This window comes from Pteropus medius, unplaced genomic scaffold (assembly GCF_902729225.1).
Source record: "Pteropus medius unplaced genomic scaffold, Ma_sr-lr_union100, whole genome shotgun sequence".
Lineage (NCBI taxonomy): Eukaryota > Metazoa > Chordata > Mammalia > Chiroptera > Pteropodidae > Pteropus > Pteropus medius.
Genome location: NW_024342469.1, coordinates 6,635,662 through 6,659,528, shown reverse-complemented (window position 1 = coordinate 6,659,528; position 23,867 = coordinate 6,635,662). Strand labels below are relative to the sequence as shown.

The 23,867-nt window shown below is 39.5% G+C and overlaps 1 protein-coding gene across 6 annotated transcripts in view; it reads left to right on the top strand.

Annotated features, from left to right (window-relative positions):
• TNRC6B (trinucleotide repeat containing adaptor 6B) overlaps positions 1-23,867 on the top strand; it is a 204,143-nt gene that overhangs the window by 168,759 nt on the left and 11,517 nt on the right. For 5 of the 6 annotated variants that reach the window (XM_039863401.1, XM_039863400.1, XM_039863396.1 and 2 more), the window contains 7 exons: positions 636-681; positions 1,968-2,116; positions 7,588-7,710; positions 16,651-16,782; positions 17,026-17,121; positions 17,291-17,477; positions 23,421-23,558. In XM_039863401.1, the coding sequence (XP_039719335.1) occupies positions 636-681; positions 1,968-2,116; positions 7,588-7,710; positions 16,651-16,782; positions 17,026-17,121; positions 17,291-17,477; positions 23,421-23,558 (871 nt within the window). The remainder of the gene's footprint in view (positions 1-635; positions 682-1,967; positions 2,117-7,587; positions 7,711-16,650; positions 16,783-17,025; positions 17,122-17,290; positions 17,478-23,420; positions 23,559-23,867) is intronic. The other variant, XM_039863399.1, reaches the window with a different exon arrangement.

The following is a 23,867-nucleotide window of genomic DNA, read 5'->3' as shown; positions in this document are numbered from 1 at the left end:
CTTGTAGCCTTTTCTTCGGGAAGTTAGGAAAGAAAGAGACAGGCTCTTAAAATTTATATAATTTTCTCTGACTCCCGTTCCAATTTTAATATCATTTTTTAAAAAAGACAAAACAGCAAAATAACTAGAGAAACTATTCGTGATTAATTATATAGGGAATTCTTGTAGAATTTCTAATTTTTTTTAGCTCTTGGAACCGTATGGGGACAGCCTGTCCCTGGTTGCCAAAAGACAAATGGCTTTAACTTGGCTGCACATTTCAGAATTTGATGACTTGACACGTCACGAGAAGAAGTTGTCATCATTTGGCTGCCACTCATGAAATTTGATCCCAAGCTGACTGGAACTTGAGGACAGGGGTTTATTTCTACAAGCAGCTGTTTAGCTATTGCTCTACCCGTAAATTTACTGAAGCTAATTCTATATGAAAGTTAAATTTAGGAATGTAGGCACCAGCAGCAATCAAATGAGTTGTATTAAAAATGTTACCATCTTCATTCCAGTGTAAATTTCCTTTCAAAGGATCTTGTATAGTGTCTGTGGTAAAATGTAACTCTTACAAGAATAAAGCCATTCTCTGATTCACACATTTAATTCAAACCTTTAATTTTCCTTCACTGTTCTTTACTTTTCAGAGTCAAACCGAAGATAATCCAAGCAGCAAAATGGATTTGTCTGTAGGTGTGTATCACTCCACTAATACGAACGAAATATATTGTTGGTCACGGCATCCTGTTGGGGTCCCCTTCTCAGTTTGAGTTGGGACGGGTGCAGTTCAGTAGACAGGTATTCAACACTGTGGAAGGTACCGAGCCAGAACTCAAATGACTGCAAGAGCCAAGAAAGTAATGTAAGTGAGTGATGTGTGCCAGGTATAAGGAATTGGGACTTGGAGGCCACTGGTTGGCTGCGGAGAGCATATGTGCCACCTAAAGGAATCAGCCTGGCTCAGCTCTTAGCAGTTGTTCCCGTGGAGGAGTGTAGGCTCAGCTTTGCCAGATCTTCCAATTTTTGAAGAGAGGCCAGAAGAAATTCAGATGTATATTGATATCCCAATTTTTAAATATTGGAAGCTAATTCAGGTTGTTAAAAATGCTATGTGTGGCCAAACAAAATATGTCTGTGGCCCTGCCAGACTCAGCTCTCAGGTTGCTGGTCCTGTCTGCCCTGGGATGTTTCATTATTGACAGACTCTCCCACTGCAAGTGGAGCAGACGCAGGGTCAGCCCTTCGTCTGTAGGATCTTCAAAAGGAGGCCATTGCTCACCATGAGGAACTTAAACCAAGAAGAAAATAAAACAATGCTGGGTAACAAGGAAGTAGTGTTTGATCTATGACATTTTTAAATCTGAGAATAACTAAAAAATAAGCTTCCTGGGCACTGCTCATGTGAATATACATTAGCAAATTTACAGAGCTGGGAGAGAAAAGCGGAAATAACCGTTGCACCTGGGAAATCCCGTGGCACACCATCTCCGGTGTTCAAGTTCTGAAATTTTAGGGCAACAATTATGCCTCTTTGAGCTTTTCATTCCTAATAACTGTTTCACAGCCCCAACCATTTATTTCTAACAGATGCTGAAATTGCAGCAAGAGACAGAATCTCTCACCGAGGACATTTGCATTTGTGGGCATTCATCAAACATATCAATAACGAGTCTCGATTTTTTTTAGTCAGATTTTTACCAGGTCAGCCCTAAGGCTGTCTTTCAGTTTCCCACAGAAGAAAACCTACAACTGATACATGTTGGTTTGGGGGTTTGGTTTTGTTTTGTTTTGTTTTGTTTTGTTTTGTTTTGTTTTAAGGACCCACATGCGTTCCAGGGAGGTCACCCGCCACCTGAACCATTGAGAGCTCTTCTGGTCTTGTACCCAGCACCCCAAGGAGGAGCGTGGGGCAGGTCACTCTTGGCCATAAGAGAGACATTGATTCTTGAAATTTTTACTCTTTCTGTGGTACCTTTCAGGGAGCCTTACAGATAAAAAATTTGATGTGGACAAGCGAGCAATGAATCTCGGGGATTTTAATGATATCATGAGGAAGGATCGATCTGGGTTCCGTCCACCTAATTCCAAAGACATGGGAACCACAGATAGTGGGCCTTATTTTGAGAAGGTGAGTTGAATCTTTTGTTTAAGATAATAATTCATGAGAACCACTTTGGTTTCTGTTTGTCTTTTGATAATTGATTCCAGGAGGAAACATAGAATTACGAAACTAAATTAATGAGCAAAACACAAACATCACCTGATTTAAATGGTGACATGACAACAGTTGATGTCAACAGGTGATCAGGCAGGAGCTAGAACCATCTGTCTTTAGGATGTGAGTAGTGTGAAGAATGTCTAAGTTTTGGAAAATTAATGAAGTTTGGAGGAGGAAAATGGTCTGACTCTGTAGTGGGGGAAATGTACACTCAAAACATGTAGAAGAAATTTTAGAGACAAATTAATTCTTAATTTTTTTTCTGCTACTTTTTGTGCAGTTACAAATTAAATTTCAGGATCTTGTGCAAATACTCTGTGTCTCTTAAGGCCTTGCCTTCCAGCTTTGTTGAGGTGACCCAAAACTTTCTGCTTTGCTGTTTCTAAGAGAGCTCTTTGTTGATCTTTCTCCATTTCTCTAGTGATCTATTTAGTTATAATGGTATACTTTTCAAATTTTCAACTATCTGATTCAAACAAGTCATTTATACCCATTTTTTTTATTTTTAATGTTTCTAATGGAGGAGATTATTTTTTGATTCAGAATACCAACTTGCAGTGTTCATAGTCTTCAGAAAGCAGTTAAAATCACAGTTTTTAGATCTGGCACATTTTTGTTATTATTGATGATGGTCCAGACAGCAACATATTCACAAGAAGGTTACTCTGGGTTCTGTTTCAGCAGCCGCATAGAGTAATCAATATTAGATGCATGAAAATAAAGTGTCTGGCAATTTTTATCTTAGTGCAATGGACAGAATGTGTTACTAACTTACAGGGTAAGAAAAATCTATATCAAAGAGGATGACAGATGGTGTCTGTTGGGCGAAGTATGATGATTATTATCAGATCCAAATTCTGTCCTGGTTTATTGCTAATACACTCTAACTTTGTTTATTCCTAGTGTTTTCTCTCTTTTCCCTTTTTGCATTCTGTTGCTTCACTAACCAACACTCATTGTGATTGGCTAACTACTACTTTTCAGCTGACTTTGCCTTTCTCCAATCAAGATGGGTGCCTTGGGGATGAGGCTCCCTGCTCTCCCTTCTCCCCTTCTCCCAGCTACAAGCTGTCTCCCTCTGGTTCCACACTACCCAACGTCAGCCTTGGAGCAATCGGCACAGGGCTCAACCCCCAAAACTTCGCTGCTAGACAAGTAAGGAGGCCTCTCAAATTTATAACTGCTTGGCTGTGGCCTCGCCTTGGCCCTGGTCTGCAGTTTATTGCATCATTTGTCTGTCTTGGGAAATTTGTTGATTACTGAATGCACAGAATGATATTAAGTATAGGCTTTAGCTCTTTCAGCCCATAGAACCCATCTCTCTTCATGTTTCTCAACATGGATTTTATTTTAAATTTGTTTCTTTTGTTGTCTCATTTTTGGTCGTGAGTTTACATCTGATAACTAATAACTGCCTTAGGAAAATGTTAAAGAGACTATATAGGTACCTTACATCAGGGGTCCCCAAACCCTAGGTTGCAGGCTGGTACTGGTCTGTGGCCTGTTAGGAACAGCAGGAGGTGAGTGGCAGGCAAGCGACCTGGCAAAGCTTCATCTGTATCTGCAGCCACTCCCCAGCACCAGCATCACCACCTCGGCTCCACCTCACATCATCAGGTGTTAGATTCTCTCTCATAGGAGCACCGGTCCCTGGTGCCAGAAAGGTTGGGGACCACTGCTTTACATCATCTAATTTAACAACATATTCCCCATTTTAACACTAAATTGAATGACAAGTACATATAATTTTGAAGTCTTCTAATTTTAATAAAACTGCTAATTGGAAAATAGCAGCAAAACTAGTAAGATTAAGTGTTTGAGAGTTATAGCATCTTAAAATCTAGTGTCTTTGAGTTTAAAGTAATAATTACCCAAAGAAAGGTAACTTTAATATTAGATGATGAAGCTTTGAGAAGGCTGGATGTTGCTCACATGTGGCGGGGGTTTCATTCAGCCAGAGCAGCCGCTCCCTAGGGTCTGATTGTCAGACCTCCGGGGAAAGGCTGTGCAGTAGAAACCAGACTGGCAGGCCTGGCACAGTGGCGCCCACTTGCTTTTACGGGACTGAGGAGACGCAGCAGGCCTCACCATCTATTACCCCACAGTAGCTCTGTTGTAGTTTTATGGAGAAAACCAGTAATTTGGAGACAATTCCTTTGTGACAGTGAGTCCAGTGATGATACTTTCCTAGTCACATTTCCATGAGCACACACTTGTCACTGTGACTTTCACCTTGAGATGTCATGGAAGGACATTTAATTTTTAGTTGTATTCCTTTTGCTTCCACATGATGACTTTCACATTATAAACTAAAGAATGATATAAACACCTCTTACACCATAGTCCTCAAAGTGCATATAGGTCTGTCATATTCTTCTTAGCACATTTTAAAAATGGGTTATATTATATCTGTGTTTTCGGATTAGTTATGTCTGGTTAGGAGTTATAGGTAATTTTTTTTCCTTCCTTTATATTTTACTGTTTATCTTAATGTTTCCACAGAGGGCATGGATATGTATTGCTTATATAAACAGAAGATACAGTTACATCAGTGTTCTAGGGGGCTCTTTTGTTTTGGGTCAAGGTGTAGAAAATGTAAAATAGACAGAACACTCTTGGTTAATGGTGATGGTAAACATGCTTCCAGAATCACATGATTATCCCATGTTATTAGTATATGAACTTTAGTAAAATAGGCCAACCAAACCAGCTGTGCACTGGACTCTAAGAAAGGTCATTCCTCTTGGTTTTTTTGATCTTTGGATTGCTACAAAGTCCATGGTGAACCAGGTTGGTACACATCTATCCAAATCCAGTCATGGTTTTTTCACATATTTTCATGCAGAGTTAATATATTTCATAATTAAAAGATAAAATTTAAGATTTTTATTTTCACGTCACAGAGTATTTCAATCAGCTTGGTAACTTTGTTTTTAATTTATATACCTTTCTAAGTTAAACACTGTAGTTGAGGCAAATATCACCAATGATTATTAGGACTCAGGTCATAAAAGCCTCACATACAACAGTAAAACTTAGAAATAGCAAGATAAACTATTGTTAACACATGCACAACCTTTTAATGACCATTTTCCTAGTTTCTAAATACAGTTTTTTAAAAGAGAGGACCTGTATGATTGCCACTAACTACACTGTTGTGGGAAGTGGCTATTTCTGAGCCAAGAAATTGACTAGCTTATGATGCCAAGGTTCCAGATTTAAAAGTAGAGAAGGTATTTTTTGATAGGCTACTGTCGACCTATCTATACTGTTATCCACATCAGATGTATCAAAGTGCTCGGAATGTCTTTAGGGACACTTGATAATGAAAGCCTAAACCTTTGGTGAGAGTGGGGTAGAATCTGCCTACTGGGAATAGGAAACTAAGGTTTGATTTTACAAAAAAACTTGAAAAAGCAAATTTATTTTGATACTTCTTACCAAAAGGTTGAAATTTAAAATGACCCACAAAGCAGTTTTGGACTTGTCAAAAAATGGATTCTGGCTTGGACTTTAGTTACCAGAAACCCCACCATTCAAAGGCCAGTCAATGAATAATTAACATCTAATAACAAGGTCATTACTTTGATAGTAAAATATAAGTGAGAACAATCTTAGCAGAGTATGCTACACACAGCACATTAGACTGTTTGGCCATCCTGACTTTGCAGAATATTCTTAGCAAAATAAATGTTTCTTATTTTCCTGAGAATGATCAGTAGCTCAGCTACTAACTGCTATGATCTCAGAAAAGTTAGAGCCAAGCTATTTCACCTTAGGGTGACAGTTTGATTAGTAAGACAATGGAAGCAGAGATATTAGAGTTTCTAGAATTAAAGGTCTTTTCATGTTTAAACAATCCTTTAATCCATGGTGGATCTTTGATTTTCTTTTATGAGATATACACAGATTTTGATTGCCATTCCTACTTTGTGTTCGTAATCATTTTCATTTTCAGTGCTTTTAAGTTTATTAATTTCCCCGTAGCAGTCCTTTAATCTATTTCAAATCATTAAGCCATCAAAATATCTTTAGTGTTCTAGAACTTAATAGTACCGTTACAGAGTTCTTTAAATTTACCTTAATTCCTGCACTGCCAGGGATACGACGATGGCGGTGACTTCAGTTCAGAGTATACATGCTTGGTAAAAGCAGTGGTGCCGCTCTCCTCACTGATGATGTTCAGCGGGGCCTTTTCAAGTATATGAAATTGGTGGGTCATGGATGTTTGCAAATGATGTGCCCATCCTACAGACCAGGGCCTTACTGAATTCTGGGAATAGAAAGAGGGAAATATTAAGCTGGTGGTGGAAAGATGAAAATGGAAAATAACAATACGATTCAATGGCGGGTGCTGTCTTAAGAGTTTTAAAGTATTTGGGGGAACACAGAGGTAGACTCAGTTAAGTGAATGTGAAATGAGGAAAAAGAGCTTGGGGAAGACTTTCCTGATGAGGATGACCTGTGAGCTGGGCCTTGAAGAGGCAAGTGAAGGTGCTGTAGAGAACCGCCTCAGGCGAGCACAGTATCAGGGATCAAACATGGTTTCTTTGCTGAAGGACTTTTCTCGGCTGGAAACAAGTCAGAAACGAAGGGCAGTCATATAGCCCGGGTTTCTATAGCTCTGATTAGAACAGTGTAGAAGTGCTCCAGTGAATTGGTCCTCCAGAAATCAGAGAGTTAAGCTTGATTTTAACTAGACCGATAATCATATATTTGAATAAGAAGCTACAGGTGAGTAATGTTTGTTTCGGTGTCCTTGTAATGATTTTTCACTTTTTCCCTTTCTTCCTTTTTAATCTCGTTCTGTGATTGCTTCGGATTTCCTCATCTAGCAAAGAAGGGACTAAGACAGGGAAGGGTGTTCAGATCTGGAGTAGGGCCCTCGTGAAGCTAGGCTCACAGTTGGGTGGCACTGATTTTTTGCTTGAACTAACCAGCATGGAGAAGTAATATGGTGTTTTACAGTTGACATTGTTCATAAGCGTGCATTTTTACTCAAGTACCTTTCAAATGGATCTTAGATTATAAAGCTTGAGAATAAATTTAGTAAACCCAATCTTAAAAAAGAAAGTAGTTGAAATGTCATATACCTTTCAATTACAAAAAAAATAGGGTTTTTTTTTTTAACATTTGACTAAATTTAACCCTTTTGGCTATAGAGTTAATCAGACAGCAGGGGTGATGATAATACGCCCATGATTGGATCTGAATAATTTTCCTGAGCATTCCAAGGTCAGGAGCTTTGCAGTTATAAAATTATGTGATTCCATGGAGCACAGGATATGATTCTTCTGGTAGAAAACCTGAACTGGTTTTTTTTTTTTTGCATGCATTTTCTCACGTTAACAAAAAGCCTGACGCTGCTGTTATGTTTGCAGGGTGGCAATCACGGTTTGTTTGGAAATAGCACAGCACAATCGAGAGGTATGCACACACCGGTGCAGCCACTAAATTCTCCTAGTCTCCGGGCGCAAGTGCCTCCCCAGTTTATTTCCCCCCAGGTAAGCAATTGTGTGTTTCCACAGTTCAGAAGTAAACCCCAATCCAGGGGGTTACCAGTTGTCAACAGATTGCTTTTGTGGGCTTAAAAGGAATAATAGTAGTTCTAAATTTGAAAAACTCAGATGTCAAGGATCAAGATTTTTTTAAACAAAAATAGCAGTTCTCACCTTTTTATTGTATCGTGCATACAAAGTAGAAGTTTTTGCATGGAAAACACTATGGTTACATTACTTTTAGATCGCCTGTATATTTTTTCTAATATTGTATTGAATTTTTAATGACATGTAATTAAAACTACTTTGTAAGTTCTGTTGTGTCAGCATTCAGAAGTTGCTTGTCCTCAAGGATTCATCCACAGATGAACAGGAGAATTGCCAGGTTCTGGATTATTCTGAAAGATTTTGAAGGGCTATCTGCTAAAGTACTGACCAGGAGCTCTCAGGGGCAGTTTTAGAATTAATGAAGTGGCAGAGATTTATTCACAGAGCAGCTGTAAGACACTGTCCTGGAGTACCATGGGAACTTTTTAAGTCCATTTCTTAGTAGGAAATGTGCAGTGAGTTTTGGGGGCTACAGTTGAGAGATTGTGCCAATCTACTGCATGCTGTCCCTTGTACCTTTTTGTCAGAAAATGGGTCTCAGAAGCAAAGTAAAAGCTGATAAGCCTGTGTATGGATTCAGTGTGTGACCTTACTATACTTAGAATGTTCCTCGTGTGAACTAAGTATGAGCAAGAGCTTTGAGTCCGTCTCATCCTGTAAAAGGGGGTGAGGGCACTTACTGGATCCAACCAGCGGGTTGTAGGTTGTGAAAGGGTCAGGTTTGGTTGTTTAGGTTTTGAAATGTTTAAGAGAGAAGCTTAAAATATTTCTTTGAAACTGTCATTTATAGCTTTCACATCCTATTTTTGACATTGAATCCATATCTGTCTTGTGGACCTCCCCTAACCCCCATCTTCATGGTCCTGTCTGGGAATCTCGGCGTCCCCTTAGGGTCTCTCTTCTTTCCCTTCCCGCCCTCTGAGTTCCAGTCATCTTTCAGGTCCCGGGTAGTGGTATGTCCTGCAGACAGACCTGTTCCTGACTTCCCAGCCCTTAAAATGGCAGTGTCTTAACTGTTGGAGCTCTTTCCAGTATGCCTTAGTATCAGGCCAATAGCCATCCATGGTTATTGACCATCTGCAGTGTGTCAGGTAGTGTGTTGACAAAGCACAGATGAAGAAAACGCCATCTCTCCCATCGCAGCCTCCTGGAGTTGGTGGCAGTGATGGAAGAATAGTCAGCAAATAGTGTGAAAAACGTTGTGTAGAAATAAATGCTTAACAGAGATTGGGGAGCTGGGCGAGGCCTCACACTAGCAGTGGCACTTAAGCTGGGTCTTGAGGAGTAAGTCAGAGTTTGCTGGGCACAGCCAGACTAAAGGTGCCTTCTGGGCAAGCAGGAGCTGGAAGAACACGGCACGTTTGGGGAAATAACGGTTTGTTTAAATAATTAGAGCTTGTGGAAGCATACAGATGCTGTGTAGAGTATAATAGGAAGAAACTAGTCAGGAAGTTTGGGACCATATTCAGAAAAGCTTTGTTTGCCTTGCTAAGGAGTTTGGACTTTGTCTTTTGGTCAGCCTGGTTTATAACCATCATCTGAGCTACAACTTAAAAATATAGTTCCCAGGACTCTCCCAATCTACCGAGACAGAATCTTGGGTGTTGGAGCCCAAGTTTCGGCTGCTACTATTATAGATCATATAGTTTAAGCAAGAGTTGTTAGCAAAGTGGCAGTGTAGGAAAATTTATGTTTTAGAAGGATAACATTGATTGTAATACAGAGGACGTGGTTGAATGGCAGAATCACTAGAGCAGAGGAGACCAGTTAGAAGGCTAGTGCAGGGATCCAGGTAAGGCAGCGGCGGTGGGAAGAACGACTTTGTGAAGGGCACTGGTGACCTTCATGTTGTGGAATGCAGTGGTCTATTCTCCAGTTTCTTCTTACTCAGCGTCGCAGCAGCATTAGACACAGGTGGTCACTCCCTCCTTTTTGAAGCACTTAACTCACTTGGCTTTCAGACACCTGCTGCTTCTCCAGCTACCTCTCCTTCTCCATCTCCTTTACAAGTTCCTCCTTCCCCCAACATTTAAACGTGAGAGGCCCTAGTCTCAGTCCTCGAGCCTATTCTCCCCGTCTGCAGTGACTGCTAGGTGATCTCGCCCAGTGGAATGGCTTTAAATACTGACAGCTCCAAACGCTGACAGTGTCTTCCATCCAGATCTCCCTTCTCAACTTTATAGACTTCTGGGGACCTCTACTAGGATGCCTTATAAGCATCGCAAGTTAACGTCCTAAACCGAACATCTGACTTCATCCCACGCTCCCCTCAAAAATATCCTCTTCCTCCAAGGAAATGGCACTCGTTCTGCAAGAGCTCTGGTCTCACACCTCGGAGTTCATTATGCATGTTCTCACAGTCCGATCCAGTCCATCGAGAAATCGTCCCTTCACAGCTTTATCCAGAAGCTGACCGTTTCTTATCACCCGCTCTAGTATGACCCCTGGCCATGGCACCACCATTTCACTCCTAGAAACGGCCCCCTGCCTGGTCCCTGCCCTGCTTCATTCCACACTTGGCTGCCTTGAGCCTGTTCTGCATCCAGCATTCAGGCTGATTCTCTAACACCGTGCTGTTCGATATAGCCATTAGCCACGTGAGCACTTGAAATGCTCGAAAATGGTCGAATGGAAGAACTAAATTTTTAATTTTAATCAGTTGAAATTTAATAGCCATACCTGGTTCGTAGCTCCTGAATGATAATACAAACACAACACATTTGTCAATGTAGAAAGTTAATCATGTTTCCACTTGAATGGGAATCCTCTCATGGCTCGCTCTCTCACTGAGAATACAAAGCTAACTCTACCCTGGTCTTTGAGGCTCATAGTGGTCTCCCCCATCCCCACTCCACACCACCACTCCGCCCGCTGCCACTCTCCCATTCATTCAGTCCTCTCCAGCCGACCGGCCCCAGCACACTGAGCATCTTCCCAGAACGCTCTTCTCCCAGAATGCCACATGCTCCATCCTTATTTCCTTGGGATTCCTGCTTCAGTGCCACCTTGTCAGAGAGGCTTTCCCAGGCCAGGCTGTGCATAGCACCCACCACCATTGTTTCTGCAACTCTCCATCTCTCCCCTCCTCCCACCCCCCAGGAGTGGACTAAGCTTCACCATGGCCAAATGTGTTGTCCTTGTTCACCTGGATCCTGGACACCTACAGCTGTGCAGGGCATGGATTCGAGCTCAGTAAATATATGTCAGATCATGGGAAGGTAGATGCATTTCAGAATGATTTAGAAAGTGGCATTGTTGGGAAAGCACTGGTTAACTGAGCCCTAAGAGACTTACTGGCTGCAGAGCTTTTTATGACCAGAGTATCTGCACTTGTTGGAAGAGAAAAGTGCTTTTCTCCTACATTTTTGACATTTGTTTATTTAGCAAAATGTGGTTAACATTTAATGCATAATGAGGATAGACTATTAAGCAGTGGAGTCTTTGATTTCTTTCCTGACATTTTCATGTTTTAAAAAACAAAGCAATCGGGTAGCTGTATTTCTTTTTAAAAAAGTAAGGACAATATAATAGCTGCACTGAAAGTTTGGCTAATCGAGAAAAAAATTCTAGAAACCCCCAACCCCGTTACAATCATTGGGATTATTTCAACACAGTCTCCTATGCAGACTTCATTTGTGTACAAGCAGACTTTTCACGTAATTTTACTCATGGCCACTATATCCTGCTGTTCTCATCAGCATTAGGTCATCACGTTTTCGCTGTTACTGTGTAGTCTCCATGTTGATCATTCTTAACGAAAAAGGCATAAAGTTCCATCAGGTAGACTTACTTCCATTTCCCTTTCCTCATTTTTGGATATTAAATTGTTCTTAATTTTTTACTGTTACAAATAATGCTTAGAGAAATCTTTATACATATATCTTTACCCACATTATTTCTAAATTTAGTTACCCAGAATGAAATGGTCAAAGCACATAAACATTTAAAATTTTTGATAAATATTTTTAAATTATACAGCCATTTTAACCACTTAATATAAGGGCAGTCAATATTTAATGTAAACCTAGAAAGAAGACATTGAAACTACTCTTTAAGATTTGTTACAAATTTTCCAGGCTTTGACTTTTTCTACCTTGCCTTTTTTATCCTTAGTCAGATATTCAGCAAGTAACATATTCTAGCAGGCTTTTGTCTTGCTTTTAAATTGCTGTCATTTTGCACCTGCAATGCTTCATTAAATGCCATATTGGCTTCAACTCGATCTTCGCTTTCTCCAACCCAGCTGGAGAGTGAAGGCCTTTTAAGCCAGAATAATTAACTCCCTGCTATGGGAATGTGCAAACCTGCACTGTTAATTACTCTGCAGCTCAGGTATGAATAGCCATTTGCCAGGAGCCTAGTGATGCTTCTCACTGGTCCTTCTGTATTCATTGGAGAAGGACAGTGCATGTGCAGTCTGAAGAAGGGAGAGGTTGAGCAGAGCTAGCTAGGAAGTCCTCAAGTGTAACCTTTATAACTATCAATTTTATGGAACATATGAGGTGCTGGCATTTAAATTAAAGTATAAAAATATATTGTGTTAGCATTTCTTTATAGTCTTTCTGTATGTCTATCTTTTAAACAGTATATTGTTTAATTTTACCTTTTTTGTACTTTATGTAATAAAATCTCTTACTTTTTTTACTTGATATTGTTCCTGAGATTTTCGCATGTTGATTTGGGCAGTTGCAGTTCATATAGTATTGATACTTGGGCTGTTTGCAGATTTTTGCTATTGTGAGCACTGCTGCTGTGAATATTCTTGTATGAATTTCTCTAGGTTTCTTCTGGGTCATGGGCATGTTTTATTTGGAATGGTGGTTTCTTTAGCTAATTTCGAGTAGTAGGAATAATAAAAGGATAGAATAATGGTCTTTTGGCAAGGAATGGCATACATCCTCAAGACTGAGAGAAATGTGTTGGTCAGGAGACCAGCTGATTTGTTCAGGAGAGCTGTTAAAACTGAATGAAAAAGTAGGGAGAAATGAAAGCTCAGACAATGGCTATTTCGGAGGCCAGCAGATTGAGAAACAAAATAAGCAGAGGAGATTTCTCATAGATCATAGGATAAAACGTTGGAAAAGAAGTTAGAAACAGTGCTGATAATCTAGTACAGCCCTGTCCAATAGAAATATAATGTGAGCCACATAATGTAATTTAAAGTTTTTAGTAGCTTCATTTAAAAAGACAAAAAGAAAAAGGTGAAATTAATAATATTTTCTTTATCTAAGTATAGCTAAATTATTATTTTAGCCTGTAATCAATGCTTAAAAATTACTATTGAAATTTTTACCTTTTTTTAATACCAAGTCTCTGAAATCTGATATGTATTTTACACTTAAAGCACATCTCAGTGTAGATTAGCCATGTTTAAAGTGCTCAGTAGCCACATGAGACTAGTGTTAACATTGGATAGCACAGGCCTGTAAAACGTAGTTACTGTATCAGTTTCTTAGAAACTACCACAACAAATTGCCACAAACTGGGTCACTTAAAACAACAGAAATTTATTTTCTCATAGTTTGGAGGCTAGAAGTCCAAAATCAAGGTGTCATAAGGGTTGGTTCCTTCTGGAGGCTATTAAGGAGAATCTATTCCATGCCCCTCTCCTGGCTTCCGGTGCATGCTGCCAGTCCTTGGTATTCCTTAGTTTATAAATGCATCGCTCCAGTCTCTGCTTCCGTATTCACATGATGTTCTTCCCTATGTCTCTTCACATGACTTTTCCTTTTCTCTGTCTCTGAGTTTAAATTTCCCGCTTCTTATAAGGACGTGGTCATTGAATTAGAGCCCACTCTTAATCGAGCGTGACTTCATCTTAAACTTGGTTATATCTACAAAGACCTTATTTCCAAATGAAGTCACATTCTGAGGTTCCAAGTGAGCATGAATTTTGGAGGAACACTGTACAACCCAGAATGGCTGCTAAATCAAATGAACAAGAGATTCCACTGAAGACTGTAAATAGGATTGCATGGGTCACTGTGAGGTAGAGTGGACTAAGACTCCAGTTTGGAATATGGTGTTGCTAGTGTAGGATATTTCTATGCTCATAGCCCTCCCCCCGAAAAAAAATTCTTAATATTTTGAAATTAGAACTATTATGTCAAAGACAATAAGTTGTCACATTGGTGACCAGTTGAGTGAAAGGAGAGATGAAGAATTGTTACCTGGGAGAAATGGTGGAGGGCGTGTCCCTCATACTGGCCGTAAAGCTGGTACAGAGGCAAACTGCACAGTTGCAGTATGCTTGCTTTGAGCTCACATCTGCTAGGGGACCAACACTTAAAATAGAAAAATCGAACAAATTTCTTCAATTAATTGGCAACATTCAGCATCTCTTATAGGATAAAGAGGAAGCAGGGAGAACTATTGCTTTACACCAAAATACTTTCCCAAATGATAGAATCGATAGGTTAAGCGAAGGTGGCTGAGGTTTTGGAAGAAAGTGAGTTGGTAAGCCAAGTATAAGAAAACCTGAACTTGGATGTTTGTAGACTAAAAAGTGTCCAAAGATAGGCAGGTATTCTTGAGAATGTGGCAGACAGAGATGGTGACTCAAAAATATTAGGAAACAGGGATTTAAGTGCGATGCTAAAGAAAGAAAATGGGGAGACCCAGTGGGTCTTCTGATGAAAGCTTTCTGATGACTGATGACTCCGTTTTTAGAAGGGCATATTCAGAAGATGGAAAATCAAGGTATGCAAGCAAGGACGAATATGTGTAAGAGTCGAATATGTGTAAGAGTCGAGTTGGGGGATTAGAATACAATGTAAACTGAGGATTGCAACAGAGTAGGCAGATTAAAAGAGGTGTTAGAGTTTGGCGTGGTGCAGTTCGGTGACTGGGAAAGGAGTCACTGTGGACTCTCTGTATAATGCTGACCAGTGAAGTGGAAATAAAATTTTACTGCTTTTTTCTTCTCTATTAAGAATAAGGGTGTTCAACCAAAAGGATTAAGATTCCTTAAATTAGAGAATGTAAATTCTACAACAGAGAATTTGTGAAGAGAATGGCCAGCCCTGCCTGTGATCTTCAATGACTGTGGATCTTTGAGGCGAGTTTAGTAATGACAACCCCTCTTTGCTGCCTAAATCCTGAATTTTTAAGACAGAGGATAAAGGCATATGGGGACCCAAATTACCCCCTTTACTACTGGGAAAACTGACACTAGAGAATGTGAGCTATTCCTAATACTGAATTCCAGACTTACCCCCTGCAGGTGGACCAGGCAGTCATCTCTGAAGGCTTGCTAACAAGAAAGAAAAAGAGACCTGGAGTGTTGTCACTGGAATAAAGATGGGTGCTCCTCTTTGTGGAGCCTCGGATCAGAAATGGGAGGGAAGCACCCTTCCCCTATAAGGAAACGAGGAAAAAGGGGGAAATTTTAAACAATTTTTAAAAGAATAAGGAAAGTCGCTTAAAGACTGATGAACTTTGTGCCAGTTCCAGGCAAGATTCTAGACTAGCTTATCAAAAAGATGGCTTTCAAGCACCTGTGATAGGAAGCAAGAATCATAGTTTGCCAACAAGTTTAAACTTAACTCATTTCCTTCCTTGATTGGTAAAAAGAATCTTGGATTATAAGAATGACATAGTTGTATCTCTGTTTTGACAAGCCATTTGACAAGCTATCTCTTTGTTTTAGACAAGATGGAAAAATATAGGCTAAATGCTGAAACAGTTGTGTGGATTAGTAAATGATTGACGGTTCCCAGGCTGATTGGTTTCAGGTTTGGTTTTTAGTGGCATGTTACTAGATTATCCTCAGCTCTGTCAAGTTCATTATTCAAATCGATGACCAGATGTGGAAACGCAGACTGGGAATGAGTAGAATAACAGGGTAGAAAAGAATTTGGTAGAGTGACGGTTAATAAGTTAAAATGTAATATTCATTCATTTAATAGGTGCTTAATACAGCACCTATTATGTGCCATGCACATAAAGGTAAATGTAATGTCTTAAGATCAAAACATAAATTAATAAAATTTGAAAACCCCTGCTTAAATATTACATAGGAGAGTAAAACATTTTTAAATATCATAGATTTTAAATGACAATAGGCTTAGTGCGTGAATTGAGAGCTATGGTACAATCAGAGAAACTGAGATCTTAGGATTGTTCAATGAAGAAGGGCTTTAACAGAATGGTTAGTGATGGCCAGGCCCACTCAGTGCTAGACTTTTCTAAAATTGGCTTTCTGTTCTGGGCTCTGCAAAGATGAGCCATCCAAAGATGGGAGGGAATCCTTCCTCTGTCCCCAGAGGTTCCTGCAACGTAGCCCAGCTCACTCCTGAACACTGTGGGGAGGGAACTAGCCAAGCCGCCTGACCTCGGCTCCCCTGCTATGTATGCCTCTGCACCTCTGAGTGTTTGGTGTGAGGAGCCATGAGCTGAAACTCCAGTGGCTCTTGTTTACAAGTTTGATATATTTTTCTTATTTATATAACAGAAATACTTTCTTTTAAGCATTTATGTATTAGCTTTATGTAGTTTGGCACATTTCCAGTAATAACTTCTCCAACAAAAGTCATATTGTCGTTAAAATTTTTTAGTCTCGCAGATGTTTTCTCTCTTGTAAAGTTCATAATTTTTATTGTAGAAAAATTGGAAAGCCTAAGGAAAGAATATAAAAGCTCTTATGTCACCACTCAGGGATAACCACGTTGGTGTATTTCTCCCAGTCATTTAATATTTTTCAAGGAAAAAATTGACACTTCCTTTAAATCTATTAAGATTCTTTTTACACAAACTCAAAAAATTATTTTGATAAATTCTGACAGTTTCTTCTTTTTTTCTTTTTCTTCTTGTTTTTTTTTTTCCTTCCCTTTTTACCAGGTTTCTGCCTCGATGCTCAAGCAGTTTCCCAACAGTGGCCTGAATCCAGGTCTTTTCAATGTGGGGCCCCAGTTATCTCCTCAACAAATTGCCATGCTGAGCCAGCTTCCACAAATTCCCCAGTTTCAGTTGGTAAGTAGCAGATTTTCGTCCTATGGCCAAAAAGGTTATTTACTTTTTCTGTTTTCTTTAACTTGATTTGCCGTGTTTTCTATGTGCTCACTGGGTGGTAAATGTGACCAGTAGACCAGGAACTTAGTGATACAACCTCACGGACACTTGACTCAGTGATCTGTGCTTCAGCCCACACACCCTCCCAGTATCCTCAGCGAGTCCACCTTAGGAGACTTAAGCCCTCTCTCTTCTCCCCTGTAGGCATGTCAGCTTCTCTTGCAGCAGCAGCAGCAGCAGCAGTTGCTGCAGAGCCAGAGGAAGCTTTCTCAAGCTGTGCGCCAGCAGCAAGAGCAGCAGGTAATGACATCGGCAGGGTCCCTCTCCTGCTTTCTGCGAATTGCCCATCTGTCACCCTCTGAGAGCAAAAACAAATCATACACAGCCTTGTCCTGTGGAGTTAAGGGTGTTGGCTTATCATGTGTCTGTTTCCCCTTGGGCCTCCTGCTCGCTCTGGACTTGCCTCCAGCTGGCTCGAATGGTGAGTGCGCTCCAGCAGCAGCAGCAGCAGCAGCAGCAGAGACAGCCTAGCATGAAGCATTCACCATCTCATCCTGTTGGGCCCAAGCCACATCTGGACAACATGGTACCCAACACTCTGAATGTGGGGCTCCCAGACCTTCAAACCAAAGGGCCAATACCTGGATATGGTTCTGGTAAGTGGTTAGAAAGGAAAACTGCTTTTTTAATAAAGCCTCTAGTAGGAAGTGGACCTATATTACCCTCTGTTTTCACAACACCCACGCAAAGTAGATATTCTCATCCCTGTCTTACAGATGAGATATCTGAGTTATGAACACCCTAGAGTTTCGATGGTTTTCCTAAGCTTAAACACAATCAGTAAATAACAGACAGGGCTCCAGCTTCTGACCATAAGAGTCTTTTACTATGGCAATCTGCTTTCCTACTGCTAGGAATTTTTAAAAGCCAGTTGAAACGTTTATACATGCTGCGTACTACATGTACCTGAGGTTTTAACCTGTTAAAATATATACAAGTTGAGATGTTTAGCTATACTGGTAAAATTACTATCTCTTGAAAAAAAATGGGATACTAAAATTAAAATTATAAGGCAAACTGATAAAATTCTTCTGGTATTAGTATTTCGTCTGATTTAAATAGAATTAGCACAAGTAAGATTATACCTTTGACATTCATCAAGAATTTGTTGGCAGGCGAATTGTAGCTCTTTCAGAACTGGGGAACGTGTTGTAAGCAGAATCTAATCAGTGCGGCAATAGCAATTTAAAAATAAAATTTAAAAATTAAAAAGGTACCACACACCACAGCAGGTTTCTTCTCAGATTGACATTTAGATTTTATTTTGGTAAAGAAGATACTGTGCACATTCCAAAACAAGAGTGTGGGAAACCTGAAATTTAGGCTCCTAGGTGACAAATGGCCTTGCTCTCTGTGCTCTACTTCTGTGAGGTGCCCAGTTCCTCCTGTGGTGCCCACATGCAGAGAAGAGCAAAGACTTCAGGGATCTTTGACCTTGGATAGCTTTAAGGGAGTTAATTGCCAAATCCTCAACTTCCATCACATATACTCTTAAAAATGACCTGCCTGAGAACTGACTTAAATTTAAAATAACCTTTCTTGCACTTGACATAAAAGAAGGGCAAACTCTACACCATCCCATATCTTTCGAGGGCATTCTCATCTGAGTATAGAACGCCAGGGTACCAAGCAAGGAGGACACCTCCTGTAATGACTAATGAAGGTGTCATTACCCGCCAGGTTCCCAGTCTTCACCTTCATCATGTTTTCTGTTCAGGATGAAGCTTGACATAACCTGGGTATCTTGGTATGTGCTGAGTTGTTCTGAATTTATTATCACCATATGCAATAATAAAGCAGGGCAACTTTTCTCCTTCGCTCCCCTTTTGTCAAAGAGTGCATAGTTCTCGAAGTAGAGTCCTGTCAGTTCAAAGCAAAGAGAGCCCCTGGAAGCCACCAACGGCTTTCCCACGTGTTCTTTTCAGCTCTTCTCAGTGCTCATCCCTAGACATCCCATGTCTTAGGTGAAAGAAAAGCATATTCAAACAGTTTGAGCAAATCAGTTAGTGACACTGACTCTTAAATACACGTTTTAACAATGCATCAGATAAAGCCTGTGGGTAAACTATTACATCATTTCCTTTAGTCTGGGTATGCATTAGTCAATTGTCAGAAACCTAAAATGATGATGTGTTTATTCCATTGACAGTCCTTATAACATCATTGATATTTTCTACCTCCTAGTAAAAGTAAAACGACATGTTGGCTGCAAATCTGTTCGTTCATATACCTTTTTCATTTATTATATATATAGGAAAATTTTATCACAATGTCTTGTTAGGTTAATGCTGTTATATGTGATTATTGTATTTGAGTCTTAACTATTGCTAGTGGCTGAAGGATCAGAGTTCAATATACACACATATGTATATATATTAAAGAAATGTCCTGTTTGTCATCATAGTCCTGTTTCATAAGTAACTTACACGTTTAGCTATGTATCATAAACCAAATTAAGTAAGGAAGAAGAACATATGGACTTACTAGTTTACATTTGATAACTTATTAAACAACAGATAAATTCATTTTATTGGGTCTTTATCATTAATTGTGATCTGACCAGTTATAATCTACCTTACAAGATGCATTTTTGTAATTCATTTCACAGTTATAATTTTCCTTAATTTATATTACCACATTTATTTAAATTGAAAAATACATGTTGGGACTGACTGAGCATAAGTCTGATTTGCCTGCCTGTTTTGAATGAACTAAATCTGTAGCTATAAGATTTTGATGAAAATATATTTAAAGCATATACAGAGATTAACTTTTTCAAAAAAGATTATATGGCAAAGATGTAATAAAATAAATAATATCTCAATTTTCCTAATGCTGAATATATCGAACTAAAAAAGATACCTGTGGGTAAAAGAGTAGCAAGAATAATCTTAAGTCTTGATAAAGCCTCTTTTAGTATATTTTTTCAAAATTAAAAAGTTGAATGACTTTAATGACTGCTTAACTAATCCTTAATTGATGTTTTTGTTAAATAGTTGGTTTTCTAATTCTCTGCTTTTAGCAAAATAGAAAATATACCTAATTGAATTGTCAGGTGATGATGACTCATCTAAAAGTGGTATTTTAGTATCTATGTTATTGAACCCTGGGGGAAAGAGAAGATACCTAAAAAGGAATAAGAAGAAATAAATAATGTTATAACAAGACTCCTTCTTTTCCCATCCTCTTAATTATATAAAATTTCTTAGTACTTTATGTCTACAAAATTTTGTAAAAATAGGCATAGAGTAGTGTGAACTTGGTCTCATTCTAGTAATAAGCCATAGTCATTCATAGTATCTGAACTAATCAAGGAACAGTCACTCATCTTATTAGAAAATGCATTTCCAATAAAATTTTACTTTTTATGTTTAAAAGTATCAAAATCTGTAATATTTATGTGAGTGGTATACCCAGTGAAAAGTAGTTATGAATATTAGAAATTATTTAACTAGCAGAAGAGTAATTTATATCTATCCTAGGATTATTAATGTGTCAGTATCACATGTGCATGTGATGAGCAACTGTGGGTGATTTGTTTCTTTTATAATTTATTCTTTATTATAATTATTGTAAAAGCACTAGTTTTTCAATCTACAGCAAAAAGGAGTAGCAGAAATAGAGAACTATAGACAAAGGGAGTGAAGGAATGATCAGCTAAGGACAAGTTAAGAGAGTTCCTTCCACTTGGCACTGAGCCAAGTGTTAGTGACGAATAGACAATGAATTAGGGTGTGTGGAAGCAGGAGAAAGTAATTGTGACAAGGACAGATGAGGTAGACAAAGGGTCTTTTTTGTGAGAACTATAAGATAGGCGAAAGGGATATACTGGTGAAATGAGCCCCTGGTTAGGCAAGAGGCATGTCTTATCTCTGTGCTGCCAGCTCCTAACATAGCACCTGGCACAAATTAGGCTCTCCATAAATGTTCATTCAACTGAACTAAATGGTTTATTTGGTTTGAGTTAAAGTGTTGGTGAGCTGGAGAATTACAGGTAGGCCACTTGTTGGACTGAACAAGTTTAGTTTTGATGAAATAGTCAGTATAATAACATCACTGTTTTCCTGGGTGTAGAGGTAAGATGACTCGTAAATGGCCCAGAGGTCACAAGCAAATGCCCTCTGCTTCCTGTTAATGCAGGCACTAGAGCATAGTTACCCAGAATCCCTTCCCTCCAGATTTATTGCGCACATTCTGTATATCCTCATGTCATGCCAATTACTACATGACATTGAAGAAAGACACAGAGTATGTACAAACTTGCATTGATTTTTCCTCTCAAAGTTTTGGGTTTGTAGATCAAACCTTTCAAGGCAGTTTTATCTCCTAGTCTCCCCTGCACCCCCTTCCATTTTTTTTCCTCACCAAACCTGTTATTTAGTTATAGTGCTACCATATCTTGGTGGCCTTTTATCCCCTAGTTTCTAATCAGAAAGATGCCCACTATGCCTAAGGTTCAAATGGACCTGCTCAAACTCTCCTCCCCTAAGATTTATAACTCTTACTCATTTTCAACACTTCCCATATCACAAAAGAACTCTGAGCAGCTAAAATTAAATATCTTTAATTCACCATGAATTTTAAAGAAATTTTAGAGCAACTTTAAAGAAAATTAATGTGTAAGAAATGGTTCCTTATAGTCTTACTCATCCCTACATTCTTCTCTTTAACTTCACCAGAATCCAGGGTTATTTTCAAAAGCTCTTTCTCAGTTACTGGAACCAGCTTTCAGATGGCCTGCAGTCCAAGCACCTTGAGCTGATTTTCTCTGTCAAAGGTAGAAGTGTAATTTGCCCAAGGAGTAACACATTTAGGCCATTAAAGCTTATGTCGGACAAAGCCCTCGTTCCTTTCAGCTTCCCTGTCCTCCAGTCTCATTTCATTTCAGCTACATAGGACAATAGAAGAAAATATCCAAAACCTTGAAAAAAATTATTTAATTTGAAATATTTCCAGCTCATACCAAGGATTTCTGCTTCCCACCCCCACCCTCCAAGCAATCATTCGGACTTGTGAAGTCAGTTACAAACAGGGTAAAGGAGTGGTGTTCCTTATATTAATAGTGACATTTTAAACGTGGGCCAAGCAAGTGTTAAAATGATTTGAACTTGATTTATTATGAACTTATAAAACTATCCCTGACAACCGGGAGAAGCACAGGGGAGAAAAACATGACCTGGGCCCTCAGTGGGATTTGGATAAATGGAACTTACGTGTCAGTAACACCGCCAGATGGTAGGAGGTTAAATGGGTACAGCATGGAGTCCGGCCTGGTTGTTGCTGCACAGTCTAGAGTCAGCGTAGATTGGTTTCTGGTTCTTCCAGGTCACCTGAGCCTTGACGTGGTGGGGACCCCGCTCACCTCCCTGGGAGTGCCTATACTTGTGTGCTGCTGCTGTACTTACTATGGCTCCTTCTGGTCTTTCTATGGTTATTCATTGTTCTTCCCCTCCCCTATTTTATTTATTTTAGGCCTTTATTTTACTTTTATGAGAGTCAGTTTCAAAAAGCATTAAGTACCTTCTGGTCCAGAATGGACAATGGACCTTGTGAGACTCCATCAGCAAGCCTTTCACATTGGCTTTCATCTTTCTAGCCCTGTGCAGTAGGAAAACATGGTCCACTAAAACTCTTGCTGAAAGCCTGGCACCTGAGGCTTCCCTGGGGGCTCATGGCAAAGTAAACTCTGAACCTCTTACCAATTTGCCGATTCAGGCTTTGGGGTTTTCATCATTGCATAAAAACTTCTTTCAAATTGATCTCTCAGATTCTATCCTGACCTCCATCTACCCCATTCTCACGTTGCCAGTTCTCTTTCTTAAATACAAACCTAGTTATTTCTCTCGCTTGCTTAAAATTTTCTTTATCTCCTGTCTTAGAGAAAAAGTCCAAACTCCTTCACCTGATATATAAAGACCCAATGTGACATGACTCTTCATCTCTTCCCCATCTCCTGCCATCTCCTGCCACTCTACCTCACTTCATCCATAGTTGGCCAAGCAGTGGAGTCACATTGAACTGTCGTCATTCTCTAAATGTGACTTATTGTCATGAGTTAGAGCTTTGTACTTGGTTTCCTTGACTTATTCACATACCTGCCCTAGGCCCCGAGATCAGATGTCCTTTCTCTGTAGCGTCTTTCCTCCCCCGATACCCTTACCACAGCTTCATAGCTGCTCTCATACCATGTTGGTTTGATATGTGGATGCCTCTATCTCAATTGGAGAATCACTGGCCCCAACATTGTGCCTGGCACAAAAGTGAGCTAGATGAATAAGTGAATGCACAACTGCTTTGAGACAGTCTTAATTACCTGGCAGTCATACACGTTTTCATACCTTAACCGAGTCATCACATTTTTAGCAAACAAGAGCCAAGATCAGCATTTTGAATCAAAATATCCATTTCTGAGTGAAGAAACTTCTTGTAAATTGGTCTTTAAGTTACAAATGAAGCTATTCATAGGTCCTGCCTTAGAATTCTTGGTTACTGATACTGGAAATTTATAGAAAGACATAAAACGTGGTTCTCTGTTTTAGGCTTCGGCTCTGGCAGCATGGACTATGGCATGGTTGGTGGGAAGGAGGCTGGAACAGAGTCTCGCTTTAAACAGTGGACCTCCATGATGGAGGGACTGCCCTCTGTAGCCACACAGGAAGCCAATATGCACAAAAATGGTAAGAGCAAGCAAAGCATTATGAGTTGGCGCTGTTCTGTCTGACGTTCAGCAGGCCTTGATGAAGTGTCTATAAATTTATTTTAAAGCACAGATCTTTAGCTTTTTCTTAGCAAGTCTCTTGATTTTCCCTCCCAAATCTTATGATCGCCTATGAAAAGAAGATTGGGATTGATATATTTCAAATTATAAGAAACTTAAAATACTAGTTCTATTAAAGGGAACAAAATTTCTCACCGGCAATCATATGGCATCGAGGTAGTAGCAGTGAACTTGAGCACCCATTAGGGTAAAACCCGTATGAATTGGC